Below are 22,099 nucleotides of genomic sequence, written 5' to 3' on the forward strand. Positions count from 1 at the left end.
TAAGACATTTCTTTCTTTTTATTAACAGACTGTGGGTGACTATATAACTTACAGCTAAAGACTAGGAGGGGGATACTCTTTCTGCCCCCTTCTGATGCCTATGTCAGAAGCTTTCTCTATCTCCTTTATACTTTAATAAAACTTTATTACACAAAAGCTCTGAGCGATCCAGCCTGGTCTCTGGCCCTGGATTGAATTCGTCTCCTCCGGAGGCCAAGAATCCCGCGTCTTATCATTCAGCAACAACCTTTCAGTTCCCTACAGTGACTGTTCTCAGTGCTTCTTAATCCTTCTATTACCATTTCAGTGGTTCTTCACATTCTAATGATTAAGTTTTCAAAATTTCTCCACTATCTTTAAACCACTGAAAAAACTTTTCCATAAAACCATGAAAAAATCTTAATATGACACTCACAACCCATTATTATTGTCTGTTTTCAAAGCATTGAGCAAATCTTACACCTCATTGTGCTTATGTGAAGACTCATGGCTGCCTCCCCGATCTTCAGATGAGAACTTCTCTAGAAGGATTAGCTGGTTAAAAAAAAAAAGAAAAAGAACAAAACAACAACAACAACAAAAAAAACATATATATATATATATATATGTATATATATATATATATACTGAACCGAACTGAACTGATATATGTACTCACGAAGGATTATTAATGACTTCCTTCAATGCGTTGAGCAAATCTCTTGATGACATTGTTTCCAAGTCCAACCTGACAGCTGTTCCCTTGGTTTTCATTCGAGCAATGTTGTCAGCTTGATCAGCAAACAAAGGAGTGCCCACCATAGGGATCCCATGATAGATGGCCTCATAAACGCCATTGCTTCCACCATGAGTTATAAAGGCTTTGGTTTTTGGATGGCCTAGGATTGAGTCGATTTCAGTAAAATTATTAACTATAACTCAGAATAAAGTCAGAAATGAGTATTATGAGGCACTGGAAGAAACAGTATCTTTAAGATAACAGATTATTACACATATGAAAGAGCTTTTTATTTGCTTTCAGAACTCAGAGAAGAAATGGCTATGTCTGCTGAAGGGGTAAATGAAGACTTTGTGAAAGAAGCACTGAGTCACTTGAACATTACAAATGAATCCAGGATTGGCAGGTGAACAACTTGAAAGAACATTCTGGGTAAAAGAAACCACATGTTCAAACAAGGAGGAAGGCATGCAGGAATTTATTCTCCTAAAGACATAGTGAAGTCATTTAGTTTGATAGGAATGGTGTCAGGGGAAAAGAAGGATAATGTTAGTGGCACTGGAACCAGAGGAAGGAAAAGCTAAATTTTATCTTGAAGTTATTGACTCACAGAAATGATTGTGAATTATTTCTTACAGAAAATTGAGAGTCACTGGTAATGGCAGGAGAGTTCTTATTTTTAGTAGCTTTTAACATACCTCTACAGTTGGAAAAGATAAGTATAAGGAAAGAATTCAGAGACAGAACAACAATCCAGGAAGTTACTGAAAAGTTCACTGTGAGAAGCAATTACAGCTAAAGTAAAGATTCTGGCTGTAAGGGATGTGACTACGTAGAAGAAAATGACAACTTTTATATATTCTCCTTTTTTACCATAGCAAAGAAAATTATAAAAATTAGTAAAGTTTTCTTTTTCAGCGTTTCAATAATAGCTTTGTAAGTTTGTTTCCTGTTGAAGCATTGTCACTCTGCTCAGCTGTTACTCATGTTTTCATTATTTGTTCTAACAAGTCTCACCAAGAAGGTCATTCTGGGGAAGCCATTTATACAACCGGGTGTTGGGTCCTAAGGTATCTGGTTTTTTGCCATCATGTCTCCATAGAACCTGTTAAAAGTAAAGGAAATAACTTATTCTATGAGTTGAACTTCAAAGTTGTACTAATAATTTCTAAATTGACTCAAATACATAGAATTACATGTCCTCCACATGACATGTAAGGATATGAAGACATATTAAGTAATGGTAACTATTAATACAAAGACATAAATAGGAATACCTATGTTTGATGTGTTAATTATGTGCACATGATGGCACAGACAAGTGAGATTTTCAATGACCAACTCAAATATTTAAAAAACTGTTTTGTTGTTGCTTTTCAGTCACTAAGTTGTATCCAACTCCTTGCACTGCATGGACTGCAGCATGCTAGGCTTCCCTGTCCATCCCTATCTCCCAGAATTTTCTCATATTCAGATCCATTGATTCGGTGTTGCTATCTACCCAACTCATCCTCTGTCACTCCCTTCTCCTCCTGCCCTTAATCTTTCTCAGCATCAGGATCTTTTTCAATGAGTCATCTCTTTGCATCAGGTGGCCAAGGTATTGGAGCTTCAGCATCAGCATTAGTCCTTCCAATGAATATTCAAGGTTAATTTCCATTGGTTTGACTGGTTTGATCCTGCACTCCATGGGACTCTCAAGAGTCTTCTCTAGCACCACAATTCAAAAGCATCAATTCTTTGGCACTCAGCCTTCCTTATGGTCCGACCCTCACATCCATACATGACTACTGAAAAACCATAGCTTTGACTATATGGACTTTTCTGGGCAAAGTGATGTCTTTGCTTTTTAATACACTGTCTAATTTTGTCATAACTTTTCTTCCATGGATAGCTGGTTTTGTTTCTATCACAATAAGTCAGTGGTAGATTACACATAACCTATACATTTATTTGCTTTCTTTTTATATGGAGTGCTCATTTTCAGATTCAATGGTCACTGATTTATTTATTTTTGACTGTTATAAAAGGGTTTAATTATATCAAGTAGATAAAATGGGAAGTTATTTTATTAGAATTTTACATGTTTTGATTACTAAGAGGAAAATGTATATAATCAATCTCTTAAGATTAATATTTTGGCTTATTTATAATTTATTAGCCCCTTCATAGATCACATCCTTGTCATGGTAAAGGGGTTTGTGTAACTCAATAAAGCTATAAGCTATGCACCTCAAGGGCAGATGGGTCATAGTGGAGTGTGCTGACAAGTGTGGTCCACTGGAGGAGAGAATGGCCAACCACTCCAGTATTTTTGCCATGAGAACCACATGAACAATATGAAAAGGCAAAAATATATGACACTGGAAGATGAGTTCTCCAGGTCAGAAGGTGTCCAATATGCTGCCGAGAAAGAGTGGAGGGCAATTACTAAGAGTTCTAGAAAGAATGAAGTGACTGGGCCAATGAAGAAATGATGCTCAGTTGTAGATGTGTCTGGTGGTGAAAGTCTGATGCTGTAAAGAACATAGGATCCTGGAATGTTAGACCAATGAAATCAAGGTAATTGGACAAGGTCAAGCAGGAGATGGCAAGAGTGAACATCAATATCTCAGGAATCCATGAACTAAAATGGACAAGTTCAGTGAATTTAATTCAGATGACAATTATATCTACTACTGTGTTTAAGAATCCCTTAGAAGAAATGGAGTATCCCTCACAGTCAACAAAAAGATCAGAAATGGAGTGCTTGTGTGCAGTCTCAAAAACAAGAGAATGATCTTGTTTCATTTCCAAGGCAAAGCATTGAACATCACAGCAATCCAGGTCTGTGCCACAGCCACTAAGGCTGAAGAAGCTGAAGTTGATTGATTCAGCAGGACCTACAAGACCTTCTAGAATTAACCCTAAAAAGAAGAAGAAGAAGAAGAAGAAAAAGTCTTTTCATCATAGGGATTGGAATGTAAAGAAGTCAAGAGATATCAAGGATAACAGGCAAGTTTGGCCTTGTAGTCCTAAAAGGATCAGGCAAAGGCTAACAGACTTTAGTCAAGAGAACACACTGGTCATAGTAAACATCGTTTTCCAACAACTGATGACTCTATACATGGACATCGCCAGATGCTCAATATCGAAACCAGATTGATTATATTCTTTACAGATGAAATGGAGACGCTCTATGCAGTCAGCAAAAGAAGACCTGGAGTTGACTCTGGTTTAGATCATGAGCACCTTAGTGCATAATTCAGATTTGAATTGAAGAAAGACTTAAATTGAAAGTGGGGAAAACCGCTAGGCCATTGAGGTATGACTGAAATCAAATCCCATAAAATTACACAGTGGAGGTGATGAATAGATTCAAGGGATTATATCTGATATACAGAGTGCCTGTGGAATATACAGAACTGTGGATAGAGGTGTGTGACATTGTACAGAAGGCAGCGATCAAAACAATCCCAAAGAAAAGGACATGCCAGATGGCAAAGTGGTTATCTGAGGAGGCTTTATAAATAGTTGAGAAAAGAAGGGAAGTGAAGGCCAAGGGATAAAGGGAAAGAAAGATATACTCAACTGAATGCAGAATTCCAGGCATTAGATAGGGGAGATAAGAAGGACTTCTTAAATGAGCAATGCAAAGAAAGAGAAATCAATGGGATATGAAAGACTAGAGATCTCTTCAAGTAAGTTAGAGGTACCAAGGGATCATTTCATGCAAAGATGGGCACAATAAAGGACTTACATTGTATGGACCTAACAGAAGCAGAAGGTATTAAGAAGAGGTGGCAAGAATACACAGAAGAACTATGCAAAAGAGGTCTTAATAACGTGGATAACCATGATGGTGCCGTCACTCACCTAGAGCCAAACATCTTGGAGTGTGAAGAAAATGGGGCCTTAGGAAGTATTACTATGAAGAAAGCTAGTGGAATTTCAGCTGAGGTATTTCAAATCTATGGCTGATTCATGTCAATGTATGGCAAAAACCACTACAATATTGTAAAGTAATTAGCCTCCAACTAATAAAAACAAATGGAAAAAAAAAAAAAAAGATGTTGCTGTGAATGTGCTGCACTCAATATGACAGCAAATTTGGAAAACACAGCAGTGGCCACAGGACTGGAAAAGGCAAGTATTCATTCCAAAACCAGAGAAAGATAATGCCAAAAAATGTTCAAAGTACTGGAAAACTATGTTCTTTTCACATGCTAGCAAGGTTATATTCAAAAATTATTTAACTCGGCCTGAGCAGTACACGAACCAAGAACTTCCAGATGTACAATCTAGGTTTAGAAGAGGCAGAGGAACCAGAGATCAAATTGCCATCATTCATTAGGTCATAGATAAAGCAAGAGAATTCCAGAAAAACATCTATTTTTGCTTCATTGAATACGCTAAAGCTTTGACTGTGTGGATCACAATAAAGTGTGGAAAATTCTTAAAGAGTTGGGAATACCAGACCAGCTTAACTGCCTCCAGAGAAACCTGTATGCAGGTCAAGAAGCAACAGTTAGAATCAGACGTGAAACAACAGACTGGTTCAAAATAGGGAAAGAAGTACAGAAAAGCTGTATATTGTCACTCTGGTTATTTAACCTACATATGCACAGTTCATCATGTAAACTACTGGGCTGGGTGACTCACATCTGGAATCAGGATTGCTGGAAGAAATATTAACTACCTCAGATATGCAGATGATACCACGCCAATAGGAGAAAGTAAAGAGGAACTAAGAGACTTTGATGTGGGTGAAAGAGGAGAGTGAAAAAGCTGTCTTAAAACCCAACATTCAAAACAATAACTCCATGGCATCTGGTCCCATCACTTCATGCCAAATATATGGGGAAAATGTGGAAGCTGTGACATATTTTATCTTCTTGGTCTCCAAAATCATTGTGGATTGTGACTGCAGCCATGAAATGAAAAGACACTTGCTTCTTGGAAGAAAAGCTAAGACAATTCTAGACAGAGTATTAAAAGCAGAGACATCACTCTGCCAAAAAAAAGTCCATGTAATCAAAGCTATATTTTTTCCCAATAATCATGTATGGATATCAGAGTTGGACAGTAAAGAAGGGTAGGTAAAGTAAGATAAGTTGAAGTCACTCAGTCGTGTCCAACTCTTTGCGACTCCACGGACTGTAGCTTCCAGCCTCCTGTATCCATGGGATTTTCCAGGCAAGAGTACTGGAGTGGGTTCCCATTTCCTTCTCCAGAAGATCTTGCTGACCCAGGGATAGAACCCAGGTCTCCCACATTGTAGGCATATGCTTTACCATCTGAGCCACCAGGGAAGTCCTTAAAGAAGGTTAAAAGCTGAAGATTTGATGCCTTTGAATTGTGGTGCTGGAGAAGATTCTTGAGAATCCCTTGGACTGCAAGGACATCAAACCAGTCAGTCTTTAATGAACCCAACCTTGAATATTCATTGGAAGTACTGATGCTGAAGCTCCAATACTCTGCCCACCTGATAACTCATTGGAAGAGACCCTGATCTGGGGAAGGTTGAAGGCAAAAGGAGAAGGGCTGGCAGAGGATGACATGGTTAGATAGCATCACTAAATCAATGGACATGAATCTGAGCAAACCCTGGGTAATAGTGAAGGACAGGGGAGCCTAGCATGCTGAGGTCCATGGGATTGCAATGATTCAGATAACCTAATGACCGAACAACAATAGCATAATTTTTTAATAATAAGTTAATTAGTGCTGTCAAAGAAGTATGTTCTTTTAAATTACAAATTATTAAGCACTACTTTCAAAAACAATGAACAGTGTAATTGTTTGACTTGAATCAATATTGCTTAGCTACATTTATTGTTAAAATTTAACTCCTGAGAGCGTCTGTATGTGTGTTTTGTCCTCAGGAGTCCTTCAAGGAAAAGGGACAAGTGACAAAGCAGAATTTACTGGTTAATCTTCCTGCCCATGCTACCATTGTATTAATAACACCAAAAGTCACACTGTGTCTCTTAAATATCACTCTTTTTGATTACTATGTTGAATAATTAAAATTATCATGGATCAAAAGCACTCCCTGTACTGCAGTAGCACCTGCCCTGTATATTTTGGTTTATATACACATACATATATATATATATATATATATATGTATGTATAGATATAAGATAAATTGCTGCTATCATATTATTTACCTTTCTGATAGTAAATGTCTAAAATCAGATCTTTACAGAGTTTAACAGACTCATTAAATAGTTGTCCGTGATTAAGTTATTGTATCTACCTTTTGTGGAATTTGAGCGAGAGCTGATGCAATCACCTTGGCTCTGTCTTCTGACATGTTACTGACCATTGACCCCAAAGAAAACACCACAATACCATTTTCTCCAGAGCTCTGCACAAAGTCTTCCATTTCCTGTGAAAAAAGAATTTGCTCCATCACAAAAGAGCAGCAGCATAGCATACATTATTGAAGGAATTGCTACAAGCAACTAAAGAGAGAAAATCAGAAATTGTCTCAAGATACTAGAGTAGTCATTTCCTACAAATATATTGTGGTAAGATACACATGGCATAAAATTTGCTTTCTTAATTGTTCCTAAGTGTATAGTATATTAGTGTTAAGTATATTCACATGGTGCAACCAATCTCCAGAACTTTTTCATCTGACAAGACTGGAAGTCTATGATCATTAAGAAACTCTACTTTCCTCTTTCTCCAGCCTTTGGCAAATTTCATTCTACCCTGTTTCTACAAGTGAGATTAGTCTGGATACTTCTTATAAGTTGAATTGTACAGTATTTGTCTTTTTTCTGACTAATTATTTTCCCTTAATGTAAGGTTCATTGATGTTGTGACATGTGTCAGAATTTCCTTTTAAAGGTGAGTAATATTCCATTGTTTGTATATATGACATTTTGTTTATTGCTTCCTCTGTTGATGGACATTTGGGTTGCTTCAACCTCTTGGCTCCTTTGAATACAGCTTTTATGCATATGTTGTACAGATATCTCATTGAGATCCCAATTTCAATTATTTTGGATATAAACCCAGGAAAGGAACTGCTGAGCTCTATGCATAGACAGGTTTTATGTTAGAATGTGCACATTATTCTTATGACATACTATACAGTTAGCTAATAGAGTGATTTCCCTCCCTCACCCACCCCACTCCCCCAATTCTCTTGAACATGTTAACTTCACCTCTTGGACTTTGGTCAGTTGTGTTAATAAATATTCAGCAATAAAAAATCATTAAAAATTTTTTTGGGGGGAACTTCATATTATTTTTTAAAATGTTCCCTTTTTTTTTAAAAAAAAAAAAAAGTATTTTTCATCCTTGAGATCCTGGGAAAGGAATGGGTGATATGAGGTCAAATTCTTCCATTATATGTATTTGTGCAAATGTGTTTCTGTATAAGCAGGAAATAAGATAGAGCCAGTACTCAGTAGTGACAAGAAGATACTATTAAGCTATATTATCCTCAGACTCTTCATTAATCATGATGTTAATTACTAATATAGATTCTTGGAAGGAAGTTACTTGCAGGATTCAACTCCCTTTGGTTCTTTGTTGTTATAATTCTACTAAATCATTTATTTATTCCAGACAGGCTTTTTGAGAATTATTTTAGGTTATTCATCAATATTTCATTTCCTGACTATGAGCACTATGAAAAAAAAATATGATCCTAATCACTTTATGTCATTCATTCAGCTCTGTAATCCTATCCTTCACCTTAAACTTTGTCATGATTTCCAAACTCTCCGTCTAAATTACTAACTACTGACTTGAGGAGTCAATTATTATGGGCTTGGATGTTCTATGAAATAGTTCTGTGAGTTCTGTTTATAATCCAAAGTTACTCTTGTATAGTTACTTATTTGAGCCACCATACTGCTGTGTCTCTTTACATATCATACCTTTGTCCTGAACTTATATAATGAATGTCACAGATGCATGTGCTATGTCTAACTGCAGTGAAGGACCTTCAGCATGACTTCAATGAGTCCCGCTGGGGGCACCTGCTCCACAGAGGAAGAGGTATCCAGGGCTTTCTGCAGCACAGGTCTGGTCAGCTTTTGAGTAATTCACTTCTACCTAAATAAAGCTCCTGGTGAATCCATATTTGCCTGGAATTGTTTCTGAATTATTTTGCTTTGTTGTTCTTGATCCTATCTGATTAAAAAGAAGTTACTTTCTATACTAGAATAATTCCACATTTCAAATGGCAATCCACCCCAATATTCCTGCCTGGGAAATCCCATCGACAGAGGAGACTGGCTGGCTATAGTTCACAGGGTCGCAAAGTGTCAGACATGACTGGGCATGTATGCATATTCACTACTCTGTACCTTAGATCTCTAGTACTTATTTACTAAGAAATGCAAATTTGTATCCTTAAACAACATTTCTCCTCTTCTCCCCCCTCTCAGTCCTGGCAACCACCATATTACTCTCTGTTATTACAAGTTCAGCATTTTTAGATTTCATATACAAGTGATATCTTACAGTATTTGTCCTTCTGTGTCTTGTCAAAAAGATAAACAAAATTGAAAACCTTTAGTTGGACTAATCAAGAAAAAAAGTGACTCAAATAAATAAGATTAGAAATGAAATGGGGACATCACAACTGATACTGAAAAAATACATAGGATTCTGAGACTACCATGAATAATTATAAGCTAAGAAATTATTAATACATATATGAGAAGAGTGGAGAACTTCTTAGAAACAAAACCTACCAAGACTGAATCAGGAAGAAGTAGAAAATCTGAACACTCCTAATAAGTAAAGAAATTGAATTGGTAATCAATAACCTATCAACACACAAAAGCCCAGGACCTGATGGCTTCACTGACATATTCTATGATATATTATAGAAAAATTCATGCCAGTTCTTCAAAAAAAATCTTTAAAAATTAAAGAGGAAGGTAGGAACATTTCCAAGCCCATCCTACAAGGCCATCATCATGATCATGATACCAGATAGATAAGGAAATTACAAGAAGATAAAACTAAGGTCAATATCCAGACTGAGTATTGATGCAAAAATTCTTAACAAATATCAACAAGCCAATTCAAGAACACATTAAAAGAATTATATACTAATATCAAGTGAGATTTATTTCTGTGATGCAAGGATAAATAGAATGAAGTATGAAATAACATGATTATCTCAATAGATGTTCATAAAACATTTGACAGGGTATGACATTCTTTCATGATGAAACCCTCAACATATAGGGTATAGAAGGAACATACCTCAGTGTAATCAAGAACATATATGACAAACCCAAAGCTAACGTTATACTCAACAGTGAACACTTGAAAGCTTTTGCTCTAATCAGAAACAAAATAAGGATGCCTACCCCCACACTGATTCAATATATTAGTAGAAGCTTCTAGCTAGAACAACTAGGTGAGACAAAGAAATAAAAGACATCCTAAATAGAAAGGAAGAATTAAGATTTTTATTTTTCGCAGAAGACATGATTTTTTTTGTACACAGAATCTCACAGATTCAAAAACAACAACAAAAAAAACCTGAACTAATCAACAAATTCAGTAAAGTTGCAAGATATAAAATCACTACATAGAATTCAACTTCATTACTGTGTACTAATAATGAAACACCTGAAAAAAAACTGTCCCATTTCCAATAGCATCAAAAGCAAGAAAATGACTAAAAATGAATTTAATCAGTGAAGTGAAAGATCTGTACAGTGATAACTATAAGAAGTTTTAAGAAATTGAGGAAAACACAAATAAATGGAAAGTCATGTTGTGATGTGGACCAGAAGACTAATACTGTTAAAATGTTGACATTAGCAAAAGCCAAAAGAATTACACCTTGAAATTTCATATTTAATATAAAGTTTCAATATTTCAAATAATAGTGTACTGGCCCCAAAATAGACACATAGACCATGGAACAGCATACAGCGTTCAACCACGATTCAACATGGGAGCAAGGGATACAACAATATCCATTGTGGAAATATTAGTCACTTCTTTCTTTTCTGAGAAAACTGGATAAACATATATATGTGTGTGTGTGTGTGTATATATATATATATATATATATATATATATATATATATATAAAGAGACCTCTATCTTATACCATCACAAAAACAACTCAAAATGAATCAATGAATTAAACATAAGACCAGATACCATAACATCCCTAAAAGACAATATAAGGATGAAACTCCTTGGCACTGATCTTGAAAATGATGTTTTCTATATGACATCAAGACAACAACAACAACAACAAAAAATCACAAGTGGGACTACATCAAGCTTAAAAGCTTCTGCACAGCCAAAGAAATAATCTACAAGATGAAAATGTGATCTACAGAATGGAAGAAAAGTTTTGCAACCACATATTGAATGAGGGGATAAGATCCAGAATATATACACAACTCATACAGCAAAATTCAATGAAAGAATGGGCAGATGAACAAATAGACACTTTAAAAAGAAGATTTCCAAATGATCACCAGGTATAGGAGAAGATACTCAACATCAGTAATCATCAGGGAAAGTATTTCAAAATCACAATCAGATATTATCAGATATTACCTCACCCCTGTTAGAAAGTCTATAACCAAGAAGAAAAAAGTGTTGTGAGAATGTGGAGAAAAGTGAAAGCTTGTACACTCTCAGTGGGAATGTAAATTGGTTTAGCCCTTATGGAACATAAATTGAAGGATCTTAAAACAATTAAAGATACATCTATTGTATGATCTGGCAATTCTACTTCCAGGTATATGGTCAAAGGAAAGAAAAACAGGACAGTGAGAGGTATATGTGCTCCCATGTTGACTGCAACATTATTCACAATTAGCTAAGGGAAAAAACTTAAGTGCCCACCAATGGATGAATTATTTAAAGATGTTTCATAGATACACACAGACATACACACACAGACAGACACACATGCTCAGAATGGAATGTTATTCACCCACGAGAAAGAAGGAAATCCTTCCGTTTTTGACAACATGGGTGGACCTTGAAGACATTATGCTAAAATTTGTGTTTTCATTTTAATCTTTACTCTATTCCTATAATCAAACATACACTATGATATACATCCTGAAAATTGTAAATCTAGTTTATGCTTTTTTAACCTTCAAGAAAACTGTGATCTTATTATGTTTGGTATTTTCCAAGTAAATATTTTATTACATCTGATTTGGTATAATTTAGCATTGTTTGGGCTTTCCTAGTGTCTCAGATGGTAAAGAATCTGCCTGGAGTGCAGGAAAGCAGGATTTGATCCCTGGGTCGGGAAGATCTCCTGGAAAAGGGAATGGCTACCCACTCCAGTATTCTTGCCTGGAGAATCCTGTGGACAGAGGAGCCTGGAGGACTACAGTTCATAGTGTCACAAAAAGTCAGAGATGACTGAAATGAGTTAGCAGCAGCAGCATTTAATATCAACTTTTTTAATGTTAGGAATTTTTAAGGTTTTGGAGATCAGATGAAGAAGATGAAATACTAAAGTATTTTTGAAAGTTTTAAGGCTTTTCACCAGTGCACTAGCTAAAATAAATGCCTTTTCCCAGCAATATAAATGTATATGAATGTATATATAAATATATGTTTTTGTTCCCAACCCAGAGATTTATTTAAATTTGTTTAAAGTAAACCATCCTGATTCATGTCAATATATGGCAAAACCCACTACAGTAATGTAAAGTTATTATCCTCCAATTAAAATAAATTAATTAATTTAAAATAAAGAAAAAATGAGTTAATTTAATATCTCTGTGAACACTGTACTCTAGTTTTCACTCATTATTGTCTGTATCTAGCAACAATCTGTTAAATGGTCTCTTCCTACTGTTAACCATTTACAATCCAACCCAGTGACTACGTCTTGCTTTTTATTTTTACGTTATATATGACTATCTCTTTCTCAGGGCTCTTGTCATAGCTCAGTCAGTAAAGAATCTGCCTGCAATGCAGGAGACCCGGGCTTGATTCTTGGGTTGGAAAGATCCTCTGGAGAAGGAAATGGCAACCTGCTCCAGTATTCACACTTGGAGAATCCCATGGAGAGAGGAGCCTGGCAGTCTACAGTCCATGGAATTGAAAGAGTCAGACACGACTTAAAGACTAAACCACCACCACCATCTCTTTCTTTCTTAATCCTTTCAATATTCTTCCCAATGCCCCTACTAGATGTTTCAAATCTTTATAATTATCTGTTTGCAACTTACCTCATCAGCATCATCTTCTTTTTATTCAGCCTTTTCCTATCTAGACTAAACTTGGACTTTTTGGCAACTGTCATAACTACTCCACCTACCTTTCTTTTATATCTTTTCCAACTGAGCTATGAGGGAAGCCTGTATCTTCTTTCAACCCTGCCCTAATCCTTCTGTTTATCCCTGAGCATCCTTCAGATCTCATAATTTTCTATGAATCAGAGATAATTTCTATGATTCATGCTGAATATTTCTTTAACACTCTGGTCTTTGCATATTATAACATTTTAAAAAATTTGATTGTGTTCTGTCATTCCAGGTGGCCTGTCAGGTGGTAGAAACTGTGCCTACACCATTTGTCTATGTTCATACTCACTTCTGGAATATGCTATATACAAAATTATCCTATAATAATTATAATACAATAGTAATGTAACATATTATAGTGAGATGAGATGGTTGGATGGCATCACCGGATGATAATAAAACTATTATTTTATTTATATAAAATATATATTTTTATGTAAAAGTATAATATAACTGTTCTTTAACGAATGATGCTTCTCTATGTGTTGAATAATGAAGTTGTATTTAATCGATGTATTATTAAAGTGTCCAATGTACTCTAGGGAGTTTATTCTGTAATGATAATGAAATTCAGATAGCTGTGTTGATATAGAAATACATCACTTTCTAGGTGGAAGGTCACTTTATCCAGGTTCCCACATCTGACTACCTATAATCAAACATTCCAAAGAAAGAATACAGAATGATTCCTATTGAAAACACAACATTCACAAAGAGCAACAAGGAAGAGTAGGTGACCTTGGGCAGGGGCTTGGCAGGCTTGCAGTGGAGGCCTCCAACAAATTCAACATTTGGGAGTAGTGGACGAGGAAATGAAAAGTCCCAGTAGGTTCGAATGAGCCACATTTCAGCTTTCCCCATTGTTTCTGATAAGGTAGTAGGTCTTCCTGAAAATAGAAAGAAAACCAATAAATGTTTGATGAAATGAGACTATTGTCATGTGTGTACATTAGATAATTTTTGTAAAACAACTTTGGATGTTGTGGCCAAAGTTGTTTTAATGTGTCTGTTGTTTGATAAATATATAACATAGCATAGTATAGGATAATAAAATAGATCTGGAATACATCTGTTTTTACACAAGAAGAAAGAATTTCTAAAAGCTAACTGGATATTTGTACTACAAATATGTGTATAACTCTCAATGTACATGTCTTCATTTATCAAGACAGTTTATGAGATTCCTAAAGACTTTAAATTAAAAGAAGAATTTTGTAATTTGGATAGTCACTTGTAGAAGTCCTAGGTACTTCAATTTGTGGTAAGTGACTTCCTGGTATCCGATACTAGTAATGCGCTTTACCCTACCCTATAATTTAAGTGTTTGCATAATATTGGTTAGATTGAGGGTCATTTTATATTTTTATTTCACTGTTTCACTTATTTGAGGTAAATTTTTGTGAATTTATGTTTATACATACTCAACTTCCAAGGCACTAGGAAAAATAGGACTTAATGAAACCAACTAAAAACATGACTTACCTCGTTGTTTGTTGCTAAGTGGTAACTGATTCTGTCCAACTCCATGGACGATAGCCCAAAAGGCTTCTCTGTCCATGGGATTTCCCAGGCAAAAACACTGGAATGGAATGCCATTTCCTTTTCCAAGGGATCTTCCTGACCAAATGATTGAACCTGTGTCTCCTGCATTGGCAGGTAGATTCTTTACCACTGAGCTATCAGGAAGCCCAACTTACCTAGTGCTTCACTGTAAAACTGATTCCACTTCTTCTCATTGTGTGTCTGGAAGAAAAAGTCAAAATAAAGTGTATATAACATATTTTTGATCCTCTCCATGAATGTCATGCGATCGCTTAATTCTGAAAACATAACAGGTACATAAGATGGTGGGAATGGAAGTCTTCCACTATTCCTTTCAATTATATGGCCAGGTGAGGTGTGATGACTGTACACGAATGGTATTTTAAGTAATTCAGCCAGCAGTTCACCACAGGGTCCAACGGCATCTGCAATAAGGATATCAAACCTTGATTCCTCTAGTTTTGTCATTAATTTCTTGTTGGAAACAGCGTCTTTACACATAGTTATAGCAATATCAAAAAATTCCCCAAATAAACTTTTCACTGTTGAAAAATAGGACCAAAAGTAATCTTTTTCCGCATACGTCCATTTCTCAAGAAAACGTTCTATAAAATTCTCATAATCACTTTTTGTTAAAGATACAGGGAAAGTCTCAAAGTTCATAGTCGATGGTTTGCTGGAATTAGTAATAGTGGAAGCTGAAGATATCAGAACAGTCACTTCATGACCCCTTGTGACAAGTTCATCCAGAATTGTCTTTATATTCAGCCAGTGACTAAATTCCACTGGCCACACCAGCACCTTTCCACAATTCCCAGTGCTAAAATAGGAAGTCAGCTGTAGCAGCAGCAGAAGTGAGAGCCTTTTCATAGACATCTTGTTCATATGTAGTACTTTTTAAATAATTACTGTAAACTTTTGCTATTGCTCAGGCTTATATCCAGAAGAAATCAACCAGAAGTTAAATTATAACCCGTATTCCTTAAAAAAGTAGATTACATGAATAGTCAGCAGATGTGGAAATCCAATGAAAAGACAAAGTGCAGAGCACTTCGAGATGATACAGTGTGTTTAGTATTGATTTGTCAGTGCTGTCACCCATCTTGTACACACACATCAATTATATTTTGTGAGAAAGACTACTAGTGTAAAATAGCAAGTGTGAGACTCCTGTGTCTGCAGTCGCTGTGACACAGAGAGATAAGGTGACATCAACAAGATGGAGGGTTTTGAGGTCACAACAATTGTGTCCCTCAGAGAAACAGCAAAAACAGTAAATGACCAACTGCAAACCAATGTAAATTATTTTGGGAAAGTTCTGGACTAAAATGAAAAAGCAGCAGAAATCCTGCAGTCTTCAAAGACTGAGGATGTGTGTTCTGATTTTTTGAGTGTAATGCATCAATACTAAACATATCAATGAAATTTGACTGGTCAATTGTATAATTTATGATCACTATTGCCATATAGATTTTTTTGTCTGAACGATCTGCCTACTGATGACAGTGAGGAGTTAAAGCAGATGGAGATAACAGAGGATGAGATGGTTGGGTAGCATCACCGACTCAATGGAGATGAGCTTGAGCAAACTCTGGGAGATGGTGAAGGACAGGGAAGCCTGGTGTGCTGTGGTCCATCAGGCGATGTTATCAGGTTGATCAGCAAACACAGGAAAGCCCACCATAGGAACCTCATGGTAGATGGCCTCATAAGTGCCGTTGGTTCCACCGTGAGTTATAAAGCCTTTGGTTTTTGGATGACCTAGCATTGAGTGACTTTCAGTAAAATTGTTAACTATAATTCAGAATAAAATGAGAAATGGCCATTATAAAGCACTGTAAAAAGCAGTGTATTTTAAAGATAACAGATGGTTACATATAGGAAACTGCATTTAAAGTGCTTTCAGACTCACAGCCAGAAAGTCCTGTCTGAGGAGAGATAAGTGAAGACTTCATGAAAGAAGTGCTTTGTCACTTGAACTTCACAAGTGAATTCAAGATTGGTAGATGAACTTCTTAAAGAACTCTCTGCATAAAGAAACTACATATGCATAAAAGGGGGCATTCAGAAATATACTCTATAAAGATTAAGGAAGTCATTTAATCTGATGAGAATGGTGTCAAGGTCACAGAAAGGGTAATGGTAGTGGCAGTGGAACCAAAGAAAGGAGAATCTTCATTTTATTAAGAAATATGCTACCAGTTCATGAAAATGATTGTGGATTGTTTTTTTTTTTTTGTAGAAAATGGAGAGTCACTGGTAATAAATAAGAAGCTGTTATTTATCAATAGCATTTAAAATACTCCTACACAGGAGAACCAATAGGTGTAAGGAAAGAATTCAGAGGTAGAACAATAACTCATTAAGCTATTCACTGTTAGAAGCAATTACAGGCAAAATAAAGATATTTTAATTCTGGGCATAAGGGACATGACCAGGTAGAATACAGTGCCAACTATGATATATTTTCCTTCTCCCCTCTATTGTTGGGAGTAAAAACACAGAAGTAAAGTTTTCTTTCTGAATGTTTTAATAATAAACACTTGATAAGTTTGTTTCTTGTTGAAGTACTATCATTCTGCTCAGCTGTTAATCATGTTTTAGGATTTATTCTGCCAATATTTACCAAGAAGTTCATTCTGGGTTATACAGACGAGTGTTGGGTCCTAAAGTGTCTGTTTTTTTGCCATCATATCTCCATAGAACCTGTTAGGGTAAGAAAAATACCTTATACTTGAGTTTAAAGTTATAGCATTAGAACTCAAGAGGTTGAAAGATAACTAATTAAATGTCTTTCGTATGGCTTGTAAGGAAAAAAGGATGCGTGATCTTAAGCAAGGATAACTACTAACGCACTGACATAAAGAGGAATACTTACATTTTACATACTTATTACTATATTCAATCATCTATGGAATATAATCATGACTATTCACACATGATCGCATAGACAGATGATGTTTTCATTGTCAAATTCAGATATTTAAAATGTTATTACATGGTCTTTATTCTAAAGCAAAATGACATTGGGAAATTTCTAATAACTGACATACTTTCTTTCTTTATTTTATATTTTTCTAATTTTCTTAACTTTTATACCCCTTCAATCCTCAACCCTCAGACATTTAAGGATGTCATTGACAAAAATTCAGAATTCACAAGTCTTACAAAATTTAAGTTTATTATCTATTTTATAATTTTATTTTTTATACTAGTCCTAAATTTCAAAATTGATATTTACTGGCTTCTGTTATAGAAGAGAGTTATACATCCACTCATTAATATATATTTTGATATACATCTTTTACATCTTTTGATATACAAGATAAATACATGTGTAATCAGCCACTGTTTCCAAATTGGGAAAGGAGTACATCACTGATGTATATTGTCACCCTGCTTATTTAACATATATGCAGAGTTATTGCCAGGATAAATATCAGTTACCTCAGATATGCAGATGACACCTCCCTTATGGCAGAAAGTGAGGAAGAACTCAAGAGCTTCTTGATGAAAGTGAAAGAGATGAGTGAAAAACTTGGCTTAAAATTCAACATTCAAAAAACTAAAATCATGGCATCCAGTCCCATCACTTCATGACAATTCGATGGGGAAACAGTGGAAACAGGGAGAGACGTTACATTTTTGGGCTCCAAAATCACTGCAGATGGTGATAACAGCCATGAAATTAAAAGACATTTGCTCCTTGAAAGAAAAACTATGACCAACTTAGACAGCATATCAAAAAGCAGAGACATGGTATATACCGTGTTCATGGATTGGAAGAATCAATACTGTGAAAATGAGTATATTACCGAAAGCAATCTATAGATTCAATGCAATCCCTATCAAACTACCAACGTTATTCTTCGCAGAACTAGAATAAATAATTTCACAATTTGTATGGAAACACAAAAATCCTCGAATAGCCAAAGCAATCTTGAGAAAGCAGAATGGAACTGGAGGAATCAACCTGCCTGACTTCAGGCTCTACTACAAAGCCACAGTATTCAAGAAAGTATGGTACTGGCTCAAAGACAGAAATATAAATCAATGGAACAGAATAGAAAGCCCAGAGATAAATCCACGTATTGATGGACAACTTATCTTCTACAAAGGAGGCAAGAATATACAAAGAAGAAAAGACAACCTCTTTAACAAGTGGTGCTGGGAAAACTGGTCAACCACTTGTAAAAGAATGAAACTAGAACACTTTCTAACACGATGCACAAAAATAAACTCAAAATGGATTAAAGATCTAAATGTAAGACCAGAAACTATAAAACTCCTAGAGGAGAACATAGGCAAAACACTCTCAGACATAAATCACAGCAAGATTCTCTATGACCCACCTCCTAGAATATTGGAAATAAAAGCAAAAATTAAAAAATGGGCCTTAGCTAAACTTGAAAGCTTTTGCACAGCAAAGGAAACTATAAACAAGGTGAAAAGACAGCCTTCAGAATGGGAAAAAATAATAGCAAATGAAGCAACAGACAAAGAATTAACCTCAAAAATATACAAGCAACTCCTGCAGCGCAATTCTGGAAAAATACACGATCCAATCAAAAAATGGGCCAAAGAACTAAACAGACATTTCTCCAAAGAGGACATACATATGGCTAACAAACACTTGAATAGATGCTCAACATCACTCATTATTAGAGAAATGCAAATCAAAACCACAATGAGGTACCATCTCACTCTAGTCAGAATAGCTGCTATTCAAAAGTCTACAACAATAAATGCTGGAGAGGGTGTGGAGAAAAGGGAAGCCTCTTACACTGTTGGTGGGAATGTAAACTAGTACAGCCACTATGGAGAACAGTGTGGAGATTCCTTAAAGAAATTGGAAATAGGACTGCCATATGACCCAGCAATCCCACCCCTGGGCATACACACCGAGGAAACCAGAACCAAAAGAGACACGTGTACCCCCAATGTTCATCGCAGCACTGTTTATAATAGCCAGGACATGGAAGCAACCTAGATGCCCATTAATGGACGACTGGATAAGAAAGTTGTGGTATATATACAAAACAGAATATTCCTCAGCCATTAAAAAGGATACATTTGAATCAGTTCTAATGAGCTGGATGAAACTGGAGCCCATTCTACAGAGTGGAGTAAATCAGAAAGGAAAACACCAATACAGTATACTAACATATACATATGGAATTTAGAAAGATGGTAATGGGAACCCTATATGCAAGACAGAAAAAGAGACACAGATATATAGAACAGACTTTTGGGACTCTGTGGGAGAAGGCGAGGGTTGGATGATCTGAGAGAATAGCATTGAAACATGTATATTATCAATTGTGAAACAGATCACCAGTCCAGGTTTGATGCATGAACAAGTGCTCAGGGCTGGTACACTAGGATGACCCAGAGGGATGGGATGGGGAGGGAGGTGGGAGGGGGATTCGGGATGGGGAACACATGTATATCCATGGCTGATTCATATCAATGTATGGCAAAAACCTCTACAATATTGTAAAGTAATTAGCTTCCAACTAATATAAATAAATGAAAAAGAAATAAAATAAAAAGCAGGGACATTACTTTGCTGACAAAAGTCCATTTAGTCAAAGCTATGGTTTTTCCAGTAGTCATGTATAGATGTGAGAGTTGAACTATAAAGAAAGCTGAACACCAAAGAACTGATGCTTTTGAACTGTGGTGTTGGAGAAGACTCTTGAGAGTCCCTTGGACTGCAAGGAGATCAAACCAGTCAATCCTAAAGGAAATCAGTCCTGAATATTCATTGGAAGGACTGATGTTGAAGCTGAAACTCCAATACTTTGGCCACCTGATGTGAAGAACTGGCTCATTGGAAAAGACCCTTATGCTGTTGATGCAATGATTGAAGGCAGGAAGAGAAGGGGACAGCAGAAGATGAGATGGCTAGATGGCATCACTGACTTGATGGACATGAGTTTGAGCAAGCTCTGGGAGTTGATGATGGAGAAGGACGCCTGGCATGCTGCAGTCCATGGAGTCACAAAGAGTCAGACATGACTGAGTGACTGAACTGAACTGAGCTGAATCAGCCACTTAAGAGAAATCAATCTTATTTATAATTTATTAGTAATAAGTTAACTAAGGCTACTTGAAAAGTATAGCTTCTTAGATTAAAAATTGCAAAGCATTACTTACAAGAAAAAAATGATTAGTAATTTTTGATATGAATCAATAGTGTTTCAACTTTCCTAGTTTGGAAATAGTTTACATTTAAAAGAAAGACTTTTTTTTTTTTGTAATTTATAAGTATCAATAATACTGTTGAAAAAGCTCCACCTTTGTGATAATAAAATTGATTGAGCTGACCATGAACTCATTAACAATGAACCACAGAGGAGTGACAGTGGCAATCATGTAGTTCCTATACCCAGTACAAAAGTAAGGTATGGATTTTGGAATTTCTAATCAATTCTCATACATTGGATTATAATTTACAGTGTTTAACCTCTATTTGCTCTGGGAGTGTAAGGTAATTCTATCAGCAAAGAAACAACATAGGTTATTAGGAGAAGATTACAATATCAGATAGCAAATTATAAAAGTGTTTCAAAATATCCAAAGACTCCAGGGGAATTTTATGTATTAGAAAATAAGGTACCAATCTATTTGATGGAGAAAGAGGCTGCTGAATCTTTTCCATGCCAGTTTCCTTATGCTTGATTCCTTCTTACAGTCCCTCTCCCTCCTCAAGCAGGAGGAGCAATGTGACAGGTTAGAAGCAGAGTACATTAAAGGCCAGACCTTACAATGCACAGGGTTTGCTTAAGGGCAGGACCCATTCTTCTCTTTGATCTTCCTGATTCAGACTTTGGCAGGACCAAGTCACCAGGGAGGCTGATGTTTCTCTTTCTCTAAGTCACTGTGTCTGGATGGGATCTGGAGGTCTCCTGGGGAGCCCTGACCATCCTTTCTCTGAAGAGCACCCTGCAAAGCACACTGATAGGGCTACTTTAAAATTTAGGGGAAATGAAAGGGGCCAGGATTATCTAGCAAGCACAATCTGCATGATGCATTCCAGACTTTTATCACTATTGCATAATGTCCTTGTGCTACTGCACTTGCTGTTAAAATTTAACTCTTGAGAATATTTGTATGTTTACTGTGTCCTCAAGAGTCCTTCAATGAGAAGGAACAAATGACAAAGCAGAATTTTATGGTTTATCTTCCTGCCCACAATCCCATTATAATATCAAAATTCATACTGTATCTCTTAAATATTTTCCATTTTGATAATGTTAATCCAAAGTATTGTTAGTAAAAGATACTCTAAACTACTGTAGCACTTGCCATATATATTTTGGTTTTTATAAATATTTCAGATAAGCTGTATATTGTCACCAGCTTATTTAGCTTATATGCAGAGTACATCAGGAGAAACACTGGGCTGGAAGAAGCACAAGCTGGAATCAAGATTCCCAGGACAAATATCAGTAACCTCAGATATGCAGATGACACCACCATTATGGAAGAAAGTGAAGAGGAACTAAAAAGCCCTCTGATGAAAGTGAAAGAGGAGACTGAAACACGTGGCTTAAAGCTCAACATTCAGAAG

At 36.0% G+C, this 22,099-nt stretch overlaps 1 protein-coding gene across 5 annotated transcripts in view; it reads right to left on the reverse strand.

Moving 5' to 3' along the window:
- The window catches only part of LOC122428290 (UDP-glucuronosyltransferase 2B18-like), a 33,823-nt gene extending 12,176 nt beyond the window's left edge, over positions 1-21,647 (reverse strand). Inside the window, exons 1-6 of one of the 5 annotated variants that reach the window (XM_043448207.1) lie at positions 21,294-21,647; positions 14,679-14,724; positions 13,720-13,868; positions 6,960-7,091; positions 1,736-1,823; positions 659-878 (exon numbers count right to left, since the gene is read on the reverse strand). In XM_043448207.1, the coding sequence (XP_043304142.1) occupies positions 659-878; positions 1,736-1,823; positions 6,960-7,091; positions 13,720-13,868; positions 14,679-14,724; positions 21,294-21,326 (668 nt within the window). In that variant the 5' untranslated portion in view covers positions 21,327-21,647. Of the gene's footprint in view, positions 1-658; positions 879-1,735; positions 1,824-6,959; positions 7,092-13,719; positions 13,869-14,678; positions 15,424-17,149; positions 17,177-21,145; positions 21,203-21,288 lie in introns of those variants that run through there. The other 4 variants (XM_043448209.1, XM_043448206.1, XM_043448208.1 and 1 more) reach the window with 4 other exon arrangements.
- Positions 21,648-22,099: the final 452 nt, after the last annotated feature.

The sequence above is a fragment of the Cervus canadensis genome, chromosome 26 (genome assembly GCF_019320065.1).
Source record: "Cervus canadensis isolate Bull #8, Minnesota chromosome 26, ASM1932006v1, whole genome shotgun sequence".
Taxonomy (NCBI): Eukaryota; Metazoa; Chordata; class Mammalia; order Artiodactyla; family Cervidae; genus Cervus; species Cervus canadensis.